Below are 18,522 nucleotides of genomic sequence, written 5' to 3' on the forward strand. Positions count from 1 at the left end.
GCTGCTCAACTGAGGACATCTTTGAATTTATTAATGTAAAGCAGACAGAATTCTAAATCACATTATATCAGGAGTACTAAAAATATCACTCTTAGATTTATGTAGCAATGCATCACTTACACTACACACTTCATAAACAGCCAGCAGATTTCTCAGACTTTTGTTGCATAGTAAGATTTATTACATCCCTTGAGTAAAAATTTATCTGTCTAAAGTCATTGCTTGACATGCCGTGATTAAAAATTAACAGTAAAAAAAAATGCACTAACTTTATCAGTGAGTGAGCCAATCACAGCCATGGCTGGACAGATAAGGTAGTGACATACCTGAAGAGCAGTGAACTATGACTGTCCACAGGATTCAAAAGGCTGCAAGCAAGGACCGAAATACCTTATATGGTTTCACAAATTATCATTTTTTTAAAACTAAGCTATTTTTTCCTCAAGTGATGGTTGGGGGAAGAAGGCAGGCAGCAAGGCACTTGCATATCTTAAGCCTCTATTATGTAGGAACTCCAGGGCAAACGTAGGGCCAGCTATGCAAGTGCTTTAGGTCAGAAGGATTGTGTGTGAAAAGGGGCTACTGTGGGACATGTGGAAGAGCCCAAGCTGGATAGGAAGGAGGAGCAGACATGTCCTGGAGTGCTTGTAGATACCAAAGCCAGAGCTTGGAAAATTAAAGGGTGTGGCATTTCTACTCAGGAACAAGAACAGAAGGCATTAGATTTGGTTTGAAAAACTATCTTCTCTCCATTAGGGATTTCTGGATTACTGTTGCAAGACAAGCTTTTAACTCTGCTACACTGCAGGAATTGAGAGGCACAAGAAATTCATGGAGCTTTATGTCTCCTATCATGAGTTATTTGCAGCACCAAAGCTCATCACATCACTTGCGCCAGGACAAAGCTTTGTGACAGTTCCCATTAGCTCTCTTTCTGGGGGAGTTCCTTTGCAGTCTTCACCCGCACTGAGATGCCCCAGTGTTCCTGTAAAGCTCATGAACATTGGCTTTAAACCTTACATTGCTAAACAAAGTGTCCCATGCTGTTGAGACGACAGTAAGGCCTGAGTTATCAGAAACTAAGCACAAAGATTCCAGCCCAAATTACCATTCAGAGACAGCACTGTTTTAGCTGAAATCCAGGCTTTTTCATTTTTTCCTGAAAGATTTAAAGGTGCCAAGCAATCACCCACATCAAAATAGTCCTAACCAGCAGTCAGCCATTGTTCCTCTTGTCTGGCTCTTTCACATTTTAATTTCAAGAAGTTCTGGGATTCTATCTTGAAATCTAACATTTTGTAAGAGACAGTTTAAAAAAAAGCACCTGGAAAAAGATCCTGAGTGCAGACAGATCTGTAATGCCAGGGTAACTCATGCCTTAATGGACTGGAAGCTTGATATGGAACTCCATTTATGCCTGTATTGGCTCTGGCCCTACACTTGCCCATCTGCGATGCTGAGAAGGTCTCTTTGAATTACCTGAAATGTTTACTCACTATTTAACATATTAATGAAGTAATAAACCAGGCCAATGAATGACTGAAATCCAGGCACTGTTTCTGTACTGAATATTATCAGGGTCGAGGAAACTTTCAAGGAAATATACCAGAAAAGTAGTGCCTCAGGATGCTACAGATAGCTGTGTATTATCAGCAGGTATTCTTATTTCCTTGTAGAATCATCCAAGATATAACATGAAATGCAACAGCTTTATATCTTTTAAGGAAATTGTCATCAGATCTCTAGCTCCTAGGGTGCTCTTACTCACTTACTCTAGCATGGGCTACAGCATAGCACTCTTCCACTCCCTGCACCCAGACTTTGATTGCTAAGCACATTGCTATCTCAAGCACAGAGGACAGATTTAAGCCATTGAATGAACTGCTGCTGCCTTCCTCATAAGTCGCTCTGTCATTGGTGAATTTGGTCTCATCACGTCGCGTTCCCTCAGGAGGCATCTGAGAAAGGAGAATAGGTAGCAGATAAATGGGATGAAGGTCATGAGTACAACATCATTTTTTCCTGTAAGATCATCTGCAGTGTCCTTATAAGAGATAGAAAAGAATACCTAAAGACCTGCTCTTGAGGTGCAGATTTCCTTTATTGGAAACATTTAGCCTTGGCAGTAAGTTTAGGCAGAACAGCGTGCTTCTTAGCACTGACAAGAGACTGAAAATGAGCACTCAGGGTGCACAAAAGAATTATTTTGATTTAATATTTATGTTTCAAAGAAACTTCAGGAGGGGAACAGGCAAGGCTTTACACCGTCCTGAGGATCCATTCTTTTAAGTGCACAGGCAGGCCCAGTTGATGACTTTCAACAGAACTCCATACAGGTCAATGAGCAACATCTGTGATTTCTGCCCAGCAAGACACATATAATTTGTACTGAGGCAAGCTCACATCAGGCTCTGTTAATCACATTTCCCAGTAAAACTGATGTTATTATTAGGATGGACTTGACTTTCAGCAGTTTGCTGAAGTTTAGGAGTCCATTAAGTACACAGACCAGCAGGCAAGAGGCCACTGTTTAAGACAGAAACCCTCTGAAAATCAACTGCCCTTAAAAAAATATAGATAAATCATCCAGACTGTAAGAATGCACATTTGGAACCGAAAGCAATTGCACTTTTTATCTTGATAAATGTAGCAACATTTAACTATGAATGCTTGTGTGTAATTACAGCACTAATTGAGTATACTTGCTACTACTCTTGATTTTTGAAAACTATTATTTCCATAAAAAAATCAGGAAAAATACTCACTTAGCAAGGTTTTGTTTGGCTTTTGATTTACAATTTAAAGCAGCATGAATCAATAACTGGTTGAAAACATCTCTCTGAAAACAGAAAAGAAGTTAGCAAAATACAAATTAATAAGTAATTTAGACTTACATGAACATCATTACAATGGTTACAATGTCTTGTTTACCAAAAGCCCCCGAGGAAAACATTTTCTCGTTGACATGTTTGAATAGCTAACACTGTTAGTAAGTGTTTGTAAACAGGATTCAGTCACAAGCACAATTTTTCATTTTATAAGAATGAAGTGTTATTAGTAATGTAAGCATCAAAGGGAGGCTACTGGAAGAGGATTAAGTTGCATCAAAACATGTTTTATTGACCTCCTTTACCTGAGCATTACTGCCTCCTAGTTGGATTAGCTGGTAACGGATTGGATACAGCAGGTCTACTGCTTTGTCACAATTTCCTTTTTCAAACTCCATAAAAGCCTGGCACAGTGGTAACCCCAAACTAGGAGCCAGGGAAAGTTCATGGTCTTCACAAGGTGCTCTGTAGAATGAGAAAGTGGTGAACTTGCATAAATCAAATGATAAACATGCATATTTCAGTGCAAGTCTGTCACTGCCTGCAGACAGAATTATTCTTTTTACCCTGCAAAGCCTGATATTTCAGGTACAGTACTTGGATAATATTTTTTTTGTGTGGTTATGTTACCTTCACCTCTGTTACTCATTAACCAGTTTTCATTCCTCTGCACATATTTGCAAGTCACAAGCCCAATGCCTCCTGCCTTTGCAATAAATAGTTTGGGTTAAGAAAAAGGCAGAACATTCTACGCTAGTTTCTCTTCTGATCTTCTCACCAGAACATCCTATTGCTAGTTCTTTGACTGTCCTTGTCATTGCCAAAACTGGCAATCAGTCTCTTGCAGAGAGCTCCAAATATAAATCTTTCAAAACAACTTGCCACGCATCACAGTGCCTCACCATCGCTGTAATATACACTGCATTCCCAGTGACAGCTCTCAAAGTCTGCTCTCTTATTTTAACCACAATAGACTGTTTTTAGATGCAAAAACAGCAAGGGATTTTAGATAGCACTTGTTTTTCTTTTTTTTTTTTCTTTTAAATACTTGTAACCTAACCCATCTAAGAGTGAAAGAGACATAAAGCATGACAATAAGCCTGCAGAAGTATACATTTTAGTAGACATCCTTCCCAATATTAAAAAATGTAAAAATATAAGTAGCCAAATTGTAGCCGTTTGGTCTATAGGCAATATCTGCAATGGGACAATGTGGAATTGTTTTTCCACTGCTACAGAAGGAGCTGACAGTTATCACACCTTGACACTTGGAGGCAGTGCCATTTAGGTGCCAAAAGCTTGGTTGGGAGTACCAGAAGGTGAAGAGAGCTTTTTGACCCCAGCAATACAAATTCATTTCTGAGAATACAGAGCACAGGTCAATGCTATGAATTCCATTGGTTGCTTAGAATAGATTTTTCTCTAAATTTTCAAATTAAGTCTTTAACATTGAGGAACCAGCCTAGTAACTTTAGTCACTGGTTTCTGTTTAAAGTGCTTGCAATGACAGCTGAAAGCCACACTATTGCCTTAAACTTACCAAGCCAAAAATCTGATGATACAAAACGTACACATTGCTGTAAACAGAAAGCTATGCAACACCAAAGTAAATGCCCCATTGCTACAATTAACTCCTTAGGTAAATAAATAAATAAATAAATAAAGTGTGTATCTGTATGCTTTCTCTATAAACAATCAAAATGTCTTTAAAGATCTACTTTTCAAAGCACTAAGCTTTGCCCTAAATATTCTCTTCGAGTCACTATTATAAATCTCCCTTATTGTCCTCTAGGTCAATGCTGATTTTTATGTATACAGTGTTGCCCTATGTGTTTATCATTCCTTAAAATGCATCTTCCTCTGGAAAGTTAAAAGTGTATAACAGATCTGTATTTTAAAGAAGTGGTCTGAGATAGCTGAAAATGATGAAACAATCCTTCATTTAAACGATTCTTCCAGCTCTCAGAGAAAATGCACAGACATCAAAGACTGGTTTTTACTTCCTCTTGCAATTGATCTGAAGTATTGATTCATGAAGAACAATATATGCCCCTGCATTAACTAACATTTCTATCCACGAAAATAAACATGGGATACCAACCACCAGAGAGCGCCATGGAATTCTTTTTTTTTTTTTTAAAAAAAGGTAATTCTTGTCAACTTTAAAGCCCCAAATGAATTTTGTCTGCGTCAGTTTTATGACTGCATTTTAAACAAATAAATAAATAAATAAGCCACAAGTAAAACACATCTTAGATATCATTTATATGCATGAATACAATATATTCATGATGCACAAATTAATCCACTAATCCAAACCATTAAAATAATTTCTTCATCTCACAGTCAGTTTTCTGAAATGACAAAATTAAGCTTCATAATGCTTCAAATTATAGCGAAAAATGTGCAGCTCTATTACTACAAAAGGCTGAATACAGGCAAAGAGAAACGCTAGGTGGAGAGATAAGTAGTGTGTATTCATTACAGCTTTCCTGAAGTGGTGTGTGTAGTTTTACACACTTTACATATACTTACATATCAATATAATTATATGAAAGATATTCACTGTCTCCTACTTCAGTCAAATCAGACACGCTTAGGCTTGATTTGACAGATTCTTGTTTTCATAACTACTCTTAAAAATTACATTTATTTTTGGTTAAGAGGTATTATAGTCAGAAACAAATAGTGAGAATTTCAGATTCTTCTTCCTCCTTCTTTTCTAAGGGAAGGGAAGCAATAGATGCTGAAGCAGGGGAAAAACAAGTTATATGGGGGAAGAATATAGAACTGAATGAAATTTTTAACTGGCAATTTAACTGGCAATGGTTGCCATACCAGCAATCATGGGCTTGGAGCAGGGTAAGCTGAAATTCCTAAGATGTTATAGCCAGAAAGCAGGAGTGGAAAGGTGGTAGTGTAACTCAAGGAAGTGAAGCCGGGCAAACAGGGATGTTATTTGACTGCAATTTGTGACTTTACCAGCCTACCAAGCCCATAGGTCAGGTTTGTGTTCTCAGACACAATCTCTCCAGATATCAGCAGCTTTCTATTCACTTTCAGTTGTTCAGCATTCATAAATTGAAAACCATTACTTGCACTTATGTGAGAGATTTCATTAAGAGTAACTAGATATAAATTTGTATTGGGTTAAGTATTAATCTTTTTTCTCCCCCATGTTTGCTGCAGAATCTAATCAGGTGGTCTATTGTTTACAACTTTGTAAATTACTATATTTTGTACTTAAAACTATACCATTTAAACCAGTAAGTTGTTTTTAGGATCTATCACCTGCGTTTACATAATCTATAGATCAACCCCTTCAAAAGAATTACAATCATTTACAGTTATTCAATACACAAGAGAACATAAAGAAAAAACATTGTTTAGTTGGAATACTTCGATATTCAAATTTTGCACATAATTCAAAGCAAAATACTCTCTAGAACTGCTTTAGCAATATTTAAAAATTGCTTTCCTACAGAGATACTTCACAATGCACCAAATAGTAGCTATTAGAATATTGCTACCAACTAACAGTCCATGATTAAAGAACTTTTTAAAGCAGAGCAGAAGTAACAACCACAGAGAGCTAACATATATTGTGCAATGTCCTCATTACTATACGGGTGAAATACTTATTGTATGTAACAAAGCTTAGTATGAACTCATCAAAAGAAAATACAAAGCAAATGTGCTTAGTGCTTAGTGCTCATGACTTCAAATGTAAGCAATTCTTGCTTAACAAAACAGAAGCCCCTCTAGACAGTACTCATAAAAATAATTATAGGGATCTTCTAATTGTACATCAGCTGATAGTGGGACAACCAGACTTGTCCCACTAACACTCTAAGGCAGAGAAGAGTATGTTGTAACACTTCTGTGAGCCACAGGCATTACCACCCTAAAGTTCAGAGGACAAAATACTTTTGCAGTATAACATTTTAATTCATTTACTTACTTGGCAAGTTCTTGAAGAGTTGTTAAAAGCTCATTAGTAGTTTTGTGGTCTTTGGCTCCAAGGGAGGACATCAAGATGTGTACATCGTTAAACAGAAGAATGTGATCTTTGGTGTGTTTCTTTGTAATCTTGAGAACATTGTCCCACCTGTCTCCAAGCTTTATACCTATGAGTAAAAGATTTTTTTTTCAATAAAAATACCACATGCGAAAGCATCACTTTGTAATCAGCATCACACAGCACAGATAGCACTGCTACTAAACTCAGGAAAACAGACCCTGGTGTGGCAAAATTATATTATAGAGTAATGCTTAGTTACAGTCTGTCGTATCTGGGCAAAGGATTTATTGACTGTCAGTAATTTATTGCCAGTATTCTAGACTGCATTAAACAAGGTTCTGGCTTTAATACAAGATTGCTTGTGTCTTCTGGGAGATGATGTTCATAGTGAATTGCCTGTAGCAATCAAATTATACAGAGAGATAAGATGGATTCCATAAACAAACCCAATGCACCATTAGTGTTTCAGTAAAACATTATGAAACCCTGCACCCTCCAACACCATCCTTCAGGAACTCCAGTGTGCAAATTACAGCTTTAAAAAGTTGAGAAGAAATGACACAGAGTTATGCGAGTACCCAAAGCCAGAGGCTAATAGATGTGTACTAGCTATATCAATCAATATCAGAATATAAAGTATTTCATTTGAAATTTACTTAAAGGAAGCTCTATAGCGTTTTAGAGACTAATGTACTCAATTATTCAGCCTCAGATCTCCAGGGACAATATAAGTTAAATTTTCCAGAAAAGAAATATGTGACCTCTGCTAGCTTGAGCTGAATGAAATACTGTGCTGGCATGGGAAAAAAAATATCTTGGAAAGAAAAAAGGTTATGCACATGATGTAGATTAACACTGGTAGGCAGCCAAGCACCACCCGGCAGCTGGCTCTCTTGCCTTCCCCTCAGTGGGATGGGGAGAAGAACAGAAAGGCAGAAGTGAGAAAACTTGTGGGATGAGAAAGACAGGTTAATAGGTAAAACAAACGCTGTGCACACAAGCAAAGCAAAATAAGGAATTAATTCACTACTTCTAATCAGCAGACAGATGTTTACCCATTTCAAGGAAAGCTAGGCCTTGTTATGTTTAACAGTTAACTGGGAAGACAAACACCGTAACTCCAAATGTCCCCTCTTCCTTCTTCTTTCCCAAGCTTTTATTGCTTAGCATAGTGCCTTAGGATATGGGATATTCTTTTGGTCGATTAGGGTCAGCTGTCCTGGCTATGCTCCCTCCCAAATTCTTGTGCAACCCCAAGCCTACTTGCTGGCAGAGCAACATGAGAAACGGAAAAGGCCTTCATGCTGTGTAAGCACTGTTCAGTAATAGATCAAATATCTGTGAGCTATCAACACTGCTTTGATCACAGATCCAAAATATAGGACCATATGAGTTACTATAAAGAAAATTAACTCTATCCCAATTAAAGCAGAACAGCAAAATATTATAAATTTCGCATTGAGGCTTTTCTCAAGAAAAGAATTTTAAGATTTCTTCTGTAACACTGACCAAGCTTGCTCTGTAAGTATCTTTAAAAACTTCTCCAACATGCCAGGATGTGTATTGTGGGGTGAGGGTAGGGAGGGGAAGTCAAAAAGAAAACTGTTCCTCTTGCAGATTAAGAAAGAACAGTTGGATATCCTACCTTCCAGACGAAGTCTGTACAGCATTGAACAGTTATCTACTATATCCAGCATGCTTCCACTTGACAGGCACTGAGGAGCAATCTGTAATCACAGGTATTCATAAACTGCCCAACTGATGTGCTAGCAGGAACTTACTCAGATAATCAAACTTATATTCAAAGTACAGAATTAATTTTATCTTTTTATTCATCCAAAAATACCTGTCTGACAATAGCCCTAGTTGCATCTTTTCTGAATGTGGTAATTTGCAGTGACAAACACACAAATTGCTTCATTTGTGCTGTTTTACATGTTATGGAGTTAAACTCAGTAAGCACGGAAGGTCATCAAGGTGTTTTTTTTTTGTTTGTTTGCTTCCAGTATAGTGCCATAAATAGTACTTCATTTTGCCAGATTTAGTAGACCGGAATCTGCACAGCAGCTTTCTTAATGACATTATTTTTACAAACCTTACAAAGATGTTATCCTACCAAATTTGATACCACTTATTTACTAAGATTGTTTTGAAATTTATGCAGTAAAGAACCATAACATATTAAGTAGAAATAAAAAGACATGTTTTTGTTGACTTAGTAGCTAACATGCAAAAATCACTTCTTTATAAAGGTAACTTGACTATACAAGAAAATCATTTCACATCCTTTTAAAAAGTTTTTTTTTCAGGGGCATTTAGACCTACACATCATGAATAAGAGATGTGGACACCTGGAAAACAGTACCAACAGTGCCATTACAGCTCCTCCAAGCAAAAGTGTAAGAAAGGCTTGAACTGTACAATATTTGAGTATTTGGGGCATTTCACTAGTCGACAAACAGCCTTCCAAACAACAGATATAAATAATATATATGTATGGCAATTGCAATAGGTTTCAACTTCATGCAGAAGGAATAAAGTATGTATTGTGGTCTTAAGCATGTTCTCCAGTAAAGATTAAGTCCCCTACTCACATGATTGTCATAAATTGTCAAAGCAGCCTCATATTCCCCCTATAAAAGCAAACAAGGACCGTATGATTAACATTCCAGGTAGAGAAAACAAGAGTGATGGGTAGTAACCAAACATATAAATACAATAGGTGCCATATTACTTCACTGCCTCATGACTTGTTTAAAAGAAAAAAAAAAAGTCAATGAATTCCTTGAGGCCTGAAAAGAAAGAACAGAGCCTAAGATAAACTAGGCTTTACTAGGTAAAATAACCAGTATGCTTAGGTTTCATTTGATAATGAGAACTAATCCTGCTGTAGGTTACACATGAGGGAGAAAGACAAGGTGTTACCTCTTTCTAATCTTCCTTTCAGGTTTCTTTGCAAAAATTACTGCATCATAAAGTTATGCAAAGAGGTAGGAATAAAACTGATGTTAAGCAGGCTATACAAAAGCTGTATAATAGTGTTAATAGTGCTGAACATAAGCAAGTTATCTTGTTTTCTGACCAACGTATGGCACTTTTTCCATGACGTCACATTTGTCTCCCGAATGAATTGAGACCCACAAGTACAAAGAATTATCAAGTCCAAGGAAATTCTGCATTGCAGCCTGATAGGTTGGGTAAGTTGCAAATTAAAGGGTTTCAATAAATTTGATCTCTCTATAAGAACAAGAATTAGTAACATTAATAATGAATAACATTAAATATTAGTAACATTGACTAATAACATAAGCCACCAAATTTAGAGCTGTCATACTGCCTCTTTTCTAGAGTCAGCAAATTTTGAGGTCAACAATTTAGTACTGAATTTGAAGAGAATTTTATTTTTAGACAAAGTTTTTGTCTAAAAATTAGAGATCCAGGTTCATCTTTCTATAAAATAATTGTGCCAAATGTAATTAGTGACATTATTTTATCTTTGAACATGTAATAATCTCGCAGCAATTTTTCAACATTCCAACGAAGATACTAGATCTTTGTTCAATGTAATTACAAAAAAAATTATTCTCAAAATAATTGTACTAACGAACTATCTTGTAAAAATGTCATTGTGCCATTTTACAAAAAAAACAACCCTCTAAACAGCTGAAAAAAAATTATAAATGCTAGGACTGCCTTTTAAATAGTATTAGATCAATTATCTACCTGGACCATAAAACATCTGTATGAAAATGTCTCATACCTTTTCAATGAAGTATAAAGCCCAGTGCCAGTAATTATGACAAGCAAGTATATCACTGTTCTGGAAAAAATAAAATAAAATAAAAATGTTATATACAAAATAACTTTAAATTTAAATGTATCTTGACAGATTTCTGTTTTCTTCTTCATCAAAAGTCAGTACATCAAGTGAGAGAAGAGACAAGAATTTTAAATCAGCTTGCCTACTTTAAATTTCTCAGTATGCATATGCTTCTTGAAATTCAAGGTGACATCTCAAAACCAAAGTTTTTCCCAAGTCATTTTCCAGAGGAGAATTGCACTTGGATGTCTCAGAAGAATTCACATCTTTCTCTTAGGAAAAAAGCATCTATAACAAGAGTAAGATTTGTCTAATCTAAAATTTAAGTGTCTTATTTAAAGTAACATGGCTAGGTAGTAGAGAGAGATACCCACCTTAGGAGGGCCATTCAGCCCACCCATCTAGATACCCATTTCAGACAGAGTAATCACTCCTTAAACTTATGTCCTACTACTGACTATGGAAGATACACTAGATACCAAACACACAGGCATACCAAACACATTAGATAACTAAATATCATAACTGAATATCATAAATATTCTCTGAACTGTACCAACTTTGCGCTCTACTTCTCAACTGGTACCAGAATTTTAAATATTCTTTCATAGCCTACACTTCAAAACAATGTAATTGCAGTTCACTTTTGTGAGTGCACTGAGAACAGACAGACAGGAATATAATTCCATAATCCTTTGGTGAAAATTAAGATACCAGAAAAGTTGTTCTCTCTATTCCAATTCTCTCTCAACGCTATAGTTAAATTTAATCTTCTCACAGGTGGAAAAATCTTCATTGTAATGATGAAACCTGCTTCACTTTCAGGAAGTACAAAGGTTCCCAGTGAACTTTCTGGTGCTAAGATAAATCCTCTAGTAATCTTTACTTGTTTAATATTATATTACAAAACCAATATGAGCAACTAAAGTAGTTAAGTGGTTGGCATAAACCTGATAATATCATGTTTACTACCATACCACCATACCAAATGCCATATAAACAAGAACATGGGATTACCTCACTGAATAAAACAAAACCTTTCTTCTACTGCTGATTTTGAGTTCTGAATGAGATTAAATTGCTAAGGCAGAAGTGGGCTTGCAGACTGCTAAAATAAATAAAAGCAGACTATGAGAACTCTTTGCTCTGGAGAAAAACCTTTCCCATTTAATAACCAACAGTACTGGCACAGAGGCCTCCTCTGGTAACATAATTTGCCCCTTTTGATTTTGTGCTGAAACATCCAAAAAAAAAAGGCATCTTCTTTATTGTGTGGAGAGGAACGATAAAAAATAAACTACCATGTAAAGAAAACCTTACAAATTCTTCATGACTCTTACTGGAAAGAAAGATGAATTAAAAAGAAAAGAAATTATGAATTAAAAAGAAAGAAAGATGAATTAAAAGCACCAAAAGTAGTGATGATATAGATATAGTGATAATATAGATATAGATAATATAGAGATAAAAGATCCTGGTCATTAAAAGAAGTACTAATTGTCAATTCACCAGGCCAAACATAAGCCCTTAGAAAGCCCTGCTTTTTTTTCTACGATTACATTTTAACTGGGTTCACGATGAAAAGATGGGTTCATGAAGGCTAAGATGAAAAATATTGCATAAAAGAAGTGATTATATACATTATCATTATGACAATGTCAGTCAATAAGTCTTAACTGTACTGGAGTGGGCATGAGGGTATTCTAGACAATTCCACTTACTGATCTGGCACTTTGTTTTATTTGGATAAAGGGTAGAAATCTCAGAGGCATGGAACTATTTTAAGAAACAGAGTTCAAACAGGTTCAAAAAGTCAGGGACTGATTTCAGAAATGGTTGTTGGTAGTTTTAAAGGTATCACCCAAACCGTCAGTCCCATGTATCACTGTTTCATTAACTAATATGTCAAATGACAGAATGCTTTCTAAGACATCAAAGATATGAACCTGAAGAGAAGGTTGACTTCATATCCAAGCTTGACATCTCAATGATTTAACTTAAAAAAAAAAAAAAAAGCAAAACCATCCTTCTAGCCTCGCTGTCCAGCACTGTTCTTTGGGTGACATGGAACAGTGAGCTGAGATGACTCTAAAACAAACTCTTGGGGGTTCTGTCAACTTCAAACTCCACAACCTTATGCTCTGAATATTATTATCTGCTCTTCACTTAATCATTAGGAAAAGACATGCTGTTCAACACAAATAAAAATTAAGCTCCACTTACAGCAAAGGACTACATGACAACTGTTCAATATACCACTGAGAGATACTCAAATAAGTTGGATGTATGAGTAACTTGAGTAGACTAGAAAAGAGACAAAAGCATAATTTATCTTTTCTTTACAGCTGACCTAGCATCCTTCCCTATCTAGAAGTAAACAAAAACAAACAAACAAAAAATAATCAAAAAACTCATTAAATACATGAGCTTTTTGAAATGTTGCTTTGCCTGTGTTATCTCACAGCTGGTTCCCCTGCGGAAGTTTACCTAGATTCCTCAACTGACGCATGTTGTTCAGTCTCAGTCTAAGCAAAAAGTTTATGAAAATAACGCTGGTCATTTTACTTCTATAAACATGCGAGTATAAATAAATCAGTTTTCATATCTAATATTTCATCTTCCAGCAATGGCCACGACTTTATGAGATATAAAATATCTAGCCAGTTCCATCTGCTTAGGAAAAAGAAACTATGGCATGTGTGTGTACAAACTACATACTTGTTGAAAAGCAGTATTTTTTTCAATATTTCTAGCTAAAATAAGTCAGTGTGAGAGGACAGACTTTTTGTGAAACATGGCCAACCAATGTGTTTGGCATTTGTGTAATCTCAGCAGTCCTAGTTATGATGGCTTAAAGTGGTGCAAAGTATGTGTCGTTCATAATATACAATTTTTTTATGCTTCAAAATTGGCACAGATAACAGCACCACAAGTGATTTTTCTCGTAATCTGGGAAATTTACATTGCTTGTAACATGTATGGGGACAGGAATAAACTAGATGAAGAAACACAGAACTTGACTGGAGGAGATAAAGAAGACCTAGGAGTTTTTTTCAGAGATGCTATGAGAAAGTTTACCTTCCAGTTGGCTTCCGTCTCCTTCATAAATGCTAACCCTTTCTTCACCTCTGCTTTCATTTCATTTATGTGAGCTATAGTATGAACAGACCAGGCATCTGTCTGATCTATAGCCAAAGCCTGTGAGTGAAAAAGGGAAAATGTGATGAACCTTACAAACTTGCAAATAAACATATTTATTATTGCTGATATAGAAGCAAGCGACTCGTATTTATTAGCTGCACGTTAAGTACATCCCTGCACTTTTCCTACTAACCATAGCTTGGAAGACTGATTTGGACAGAAAGGAAGAAAATGTTTATTGGCTGACTTCACTTCCTGACTTCTACTGCACAGAGATGAACATGCAGAACAGCTTCAGAATGCAGGCTTTAATGAAGATTATCAAATGATGTTTTATTTAAAAGGCATATATCAATATGAGCCATAAAAGAATTGCATACACAGGCATAATATAGACCATAGCATAGGTAACCATTCTTGCAGGTAATCATTCCTTCTTTAAGAACATGTCCAGCTCTGACTATTGAGCAATTTACTCTTTCTCACTCCATTTTCCAGTAAGTTTTAGCCATTTTGTAAGGTTAGTCTTTCTTGTCATTTTCAGCCACTTGATGTAACAGAACCTTGGCAAAAACACCCATTAAAGATGAATTGTATCTGAGACTCCTGGAGGACAGGGATAATCCTGAGGACTGCAGAAAATCAGGTATAACTACTGTCTTCATAAAAAGGGAACACACCAAGTAATTTTGATCCCCAGGAACATTGTAGGCTTAATTGCTCAATAATCCATGAATATGCATCTGGAAAAAAAATGGAGGAGGAACCCAAACAGGGTGGATTGTCAAGAGCAAACTACATCAAGCCAATCTAACATTCTTTAATAGGAGTAAACAGACAATTATACATGGGGGAAACAGAAAATGGGATATACATGGATTTTAGACAGCTGTTTTGATACCATCTCACATGGCACGGTTATAAGGAAATGAAGGAAATACAGTTAAGATGAAATTGCCATGGTATGGCATAGATATAGGAATCTTTCTAAGGAATATTAATCAACAGTTCCTTGTGAAATTGTGAGAATTTCCATGCTAAACTTTATCTCTTTGCTACTTCTCTTAACAACTGGGATGACGAAGTCAGTTTATAGTATCTGCACAAAACATCACCCAGAGATAAGGAGCATGACTAAGAATTCTAAAACGTTTTACCATCAATAACAGGCCGTTTACCTCAAGGGCAAGCTTCTCAGCACGATCAAAAAGGTTTGTTTCCATGAGTCCAAAAGAATAGTAGCCCTTAACGTAGCTAAGCAAAAGAGAAACGAATAATGCTTCATCCAGTTAGAACTAGATTTAAGATAGGATTGAAAAACATACCAGAACATACATTTAACTCAAAACAGTCCTTACAATGCACTTTATATTGAACCATGCAAAGAGCTCAGATCCCATCTATTTTAAATGTGTCTCTTTAACAAAAGACCAACTCTTCTTCGTGCCCAACATGTATACTAAAAACGTGTAATCTATTTATTGTGTTAGCCAGAGCATCACATGGAACTGAGAACACTGCATTTTTGATTCTGAATTGTAGAGTATGTAGACAATATTTAGACTCAATGTCTACTTTTCTGTAGGTAGTCTAAACCACCATTAGCATTTTTCAAATTCAACACATTCTGAAGCAAACTGAGTTTTACCAACAGGGGAAAAAAAAAGCACCCACAAGTGACTTAAGATTTACAGTTAGAAACGGTGAGTGGGAATGTGTCAAAACACTTTCTGGTTTGTATAAAGTGGCTATTCTGGCTCTCCCAATCCAACAGGCTGGAGATGGAAAAAACTCACTGCCAGGCTGCTGCTGCTGGTGGTAAGCCACACTCCTAATTGTAGGATTCAAAGGGTTCAAGCTTGCAGAATACAGAACAATAAGCTAGCTCTCATAGGAAATGAGAGACCAACAGACACCAGCATGGAAATCAGGAACAAAATGCACATCACCAGTGTTTTGAGAGCTGACATTTACATCTTTGGATAAACTGGAATTTAGAGTTGCAGAGAAGAATCTGATCTCTGTAACATTCACAAAAATGCAAAATTAGATGGTCAGAAGCAAGAAAATACTGCCACCAAAATTATCTGAATATCTCAAAGGCAACGCATATGACTGTAGTCTTCTGCACTTTCTCCAGTGCCGACGGAACTATAGGTAAGTGCCTTTAAGTGAAGTGGCTCTTTAAAACTGGTTAACATCATTCTAATGTCACAAGGCATCCCCATTAAGCAATAAAAGCCCAATGTAAAGGAAAATTAGGGAAGTTATATGCTTCTGTGCATGTACACGATGCGGTCATTTTAAGAAATATTTAACTGCTATTGTATTTGCAGATTTGTAGATTGCAAAACACCACAGGATACATCTCTGTTTCTCAAAGTATCTGCTGGAGTTTTGGTTTTAAACTCAGGAGGCAGAAAAAATCTACTAAAACATGTGGGGTACATTGCACCTGATTTATTTCATGGTTTGAGAGGAATAAAGGTTGATTTTTTTTTTTGGCCAAGGTATCAATTCATACGAAACTCTACATGCCTGTCAGATTGAGGACATGGGATACCTGCCGGATTTCTATACTTCAAGAAATGTTTAATATATGGGTACTTCCTGTTGCTTTACATTTAAGTGGACAACAAGTGCACTTCTGTAACACTGTGTCCAGAAAAAAATACAAAAATGCAGTCAAAACTGCTAAGGAGTCTTACTTCCCCAACAAATGACATCAGCATACTGTAGTTAAGAGAAACAAAGTATTTTGTTTTTTTCTAAATTGAGATAACAATGCTGGAAAAATGAGACATTTTGTGGGGTGCCTTAGATTCATTATTATGTTAACATTCAGTCTATATTCTTTACAGAGCTTGTAGAAGAGAAAAAGAGAAAAGATTGTACTGGATATCAAGATACAGAGCATGGGTCTACATAAATATTCACAGAATATTTAGAAAATTATGTTTGACTATGGAGGGTCTATTCTATTTCTAAATGTTAAATGTATGTGCTGATGTATAATTTGATGCAGATTTTTACATAAAGTTAGCAGCTTTCAAGTAATTTAACAGGTCTTAAAAATAATTAAAAAAATTATCCCCAAGTAATTGTTTTTATCAATTAACTGCTTGTCAGTAGATTCAGATTACCCCGAATTAACCTTGGGAAACCAAAACTTTCAGGACTTAACTAACTAAATAAAATAAATAAGAAATAAAACAAACAAACAAAAACTATCCTATGTGGTACATGATGTGCCACATTTGCTAGCAAAAATTACTAACTGACCTAAAGCTCACTTCTAAAACAAACAAACCAAAAAATCACTAACAGTATCAGCAGGGATACAGGAGAGATGTTCCAGGTGTCTATAATTCACTTGACTTCACTTACAAGCCTGTGATCTTTTCTACGTCTTTGTTCAACAGAGCCTATCCTTCAGATGTGTTTGAAGTTAAAAAGACAAAGCATGTATACATTACACCAGATAAAGACCTATTTTTAAAACGAAGCATGACCTACCTGCTTAGAGGAACATCAGGTGTCCAGAAAGGAAAAACCCGTGCAACAGAGTCTCGCATTTGTATATGATATCCCAGGTAGAAATAAGTGTCCTGGGAAAATTTGAGGGCTAGCAAGTCCGTCAGATGGCTCTGCAGAATCTGTTCCCATAGATCACAAGCTTTGGGGAGCTGGCTAGAAATATAGAAATATTGTGAACGCTGAAAGAAGGCACACAAACCCGACTCTACGGTTAGTTCTAAACTCATGCTATTCTGAAAAAGAGAAAATTCAACATCAAAAGACTTTTTTTTTTTCTTGAAGGAATTTAAGGATGTTTCTTCTGTAAGAAACAATGACATTATCTTCACTGAGTACTTTCTGGGAAATAATATAAAATAAATATTCTTGTGTTAAAAAAACAAGCTGTAAACTGCACAGAAAAAAACAGAAGCTCAACCATAAATCTAAAGATTTTCCTATGGTGTTGAACAGAGTCCTGCTGTTATCTGCTTGAGGGTAGGAAGGCTCTGTAGAGTGATCTGGGTAGGCCAAATCAATGTGCTGAGCCCAACTGTATGACATGCAACAAAGCTAAATGCCAGGTGCTGCACTTGGGTTGTAACAACCCCATGCAGTGGGATAGGCTTGGGGAAGAGTGGCTGGAAAGTTGTTCATCAGGAAAGGAACTAGGGGTGCTGGTTGACAGCTGGCTAAACATGAGCCAGCAATGTGCCCAGGTGGCCAACAAGGCCAATGGCAACTTGGCTTCCATCAGGAATAGCGTGGCCAGAAACACTAGAGGAGTAATTGTCCCTTTGTACTTGGCACTGGTGACACCACACCTTGAGTACTGTTTTCAGGTTTGGACCCGCCCACTTCAAGAAGTATACTGAGTTGATGGAGTGTGTGCAGAGGAGAACGAAGCTGCTGAAGGGATGAGAACAGATTTATGAGCAGTGACTGAGGGAACTGGGGCTATTTAGTCTGGAGAAAAGAAGGAGGAGGGGAGGAGTCTTGGCTCTCTACAATTACCTGAAAGGAGGCTGCAGCAAGGAGGAAGTTGGTCTCTTTTCTCAGGTAACAAGCGATAGAACTCAACAAAATCGTCTCAAGTTGTGCAATGTGCAACAAATTTGTGCAAATGGTCTCAAGATGTTTAGTTTGGATACTAGGAAGAATTTATTCACACAGAGGGTGGTCAACCATTGGAACAG

At 36.5% G+C, this 18,522-nt stretch overlaps 1 protein-coding gene across 1 annotated transcript in view; it reads right to left on the minus strand.

Moving 5' to 3' along the window:
* Positions 1 to 18,522, minus strand: part of LOC308187620 (tetratricopeptide repeat protein 38-like) — a gene marked incomplete at its 5' end in the record, with an annotated part of 22,202 nt that continues 3,680 nt past the window's right edge. The window contains 10 exons of the mRNA XM_080575766.1: positions 1 to 1,958; positions 2,766 to 2,839; positions 3,134 to 3,293; positions 6,790 to 6,955; positions 8,495 to 8,576; positions 9,444 to 9,482; positions 10,610 to 10,669; positions 13,748 to 13,867; positions 14,989 to 15,064; positions 17,327 to 17,500. Coding sequence (XP_080431892.1) covers positions 1,865 to 1,958; positions 2,766 to 2,839; positions 3,134 to 3,293; positions 6,790 to 6,955; positions 8,495 to 8,576; positions 9,444 to 9,482; positions 10,610 to 10,669; positions 13,748 to 13,867; positions 14,989 to 15,064; positions 17,327 to 17,500 — 1,045 coding nt within the window. The 3' untranslated portion in view covers positions 1 to 1,864. The remainder of the gene's footprint in view (positions 1,959 to 2,765; positions 2,840 to 3,133; positions 3,294 to 6,789; positions 6,956 to 8,494; positions 8,577 to 9,443; positions 9,483 to 10,609; positions 10,670 to 13,747; positions 13,868 to 14,988; positions 15,065 to 17,326; positions 17,501 to 18,522) is intronic.

The sequence above is a fragment of the Anser brachyrhynchus genome, assembly GCF_964034855.1.
Source record: "Anser brachyrhynchus genome assembly, chromosome: 1".
In the NCBI taxonomy this organism is placed as follows: Eukaryota; Metazoa; Chordata; class Aves; order Anseriformes; family Anatidae; genus Anser; species Anser brachyrhynchus.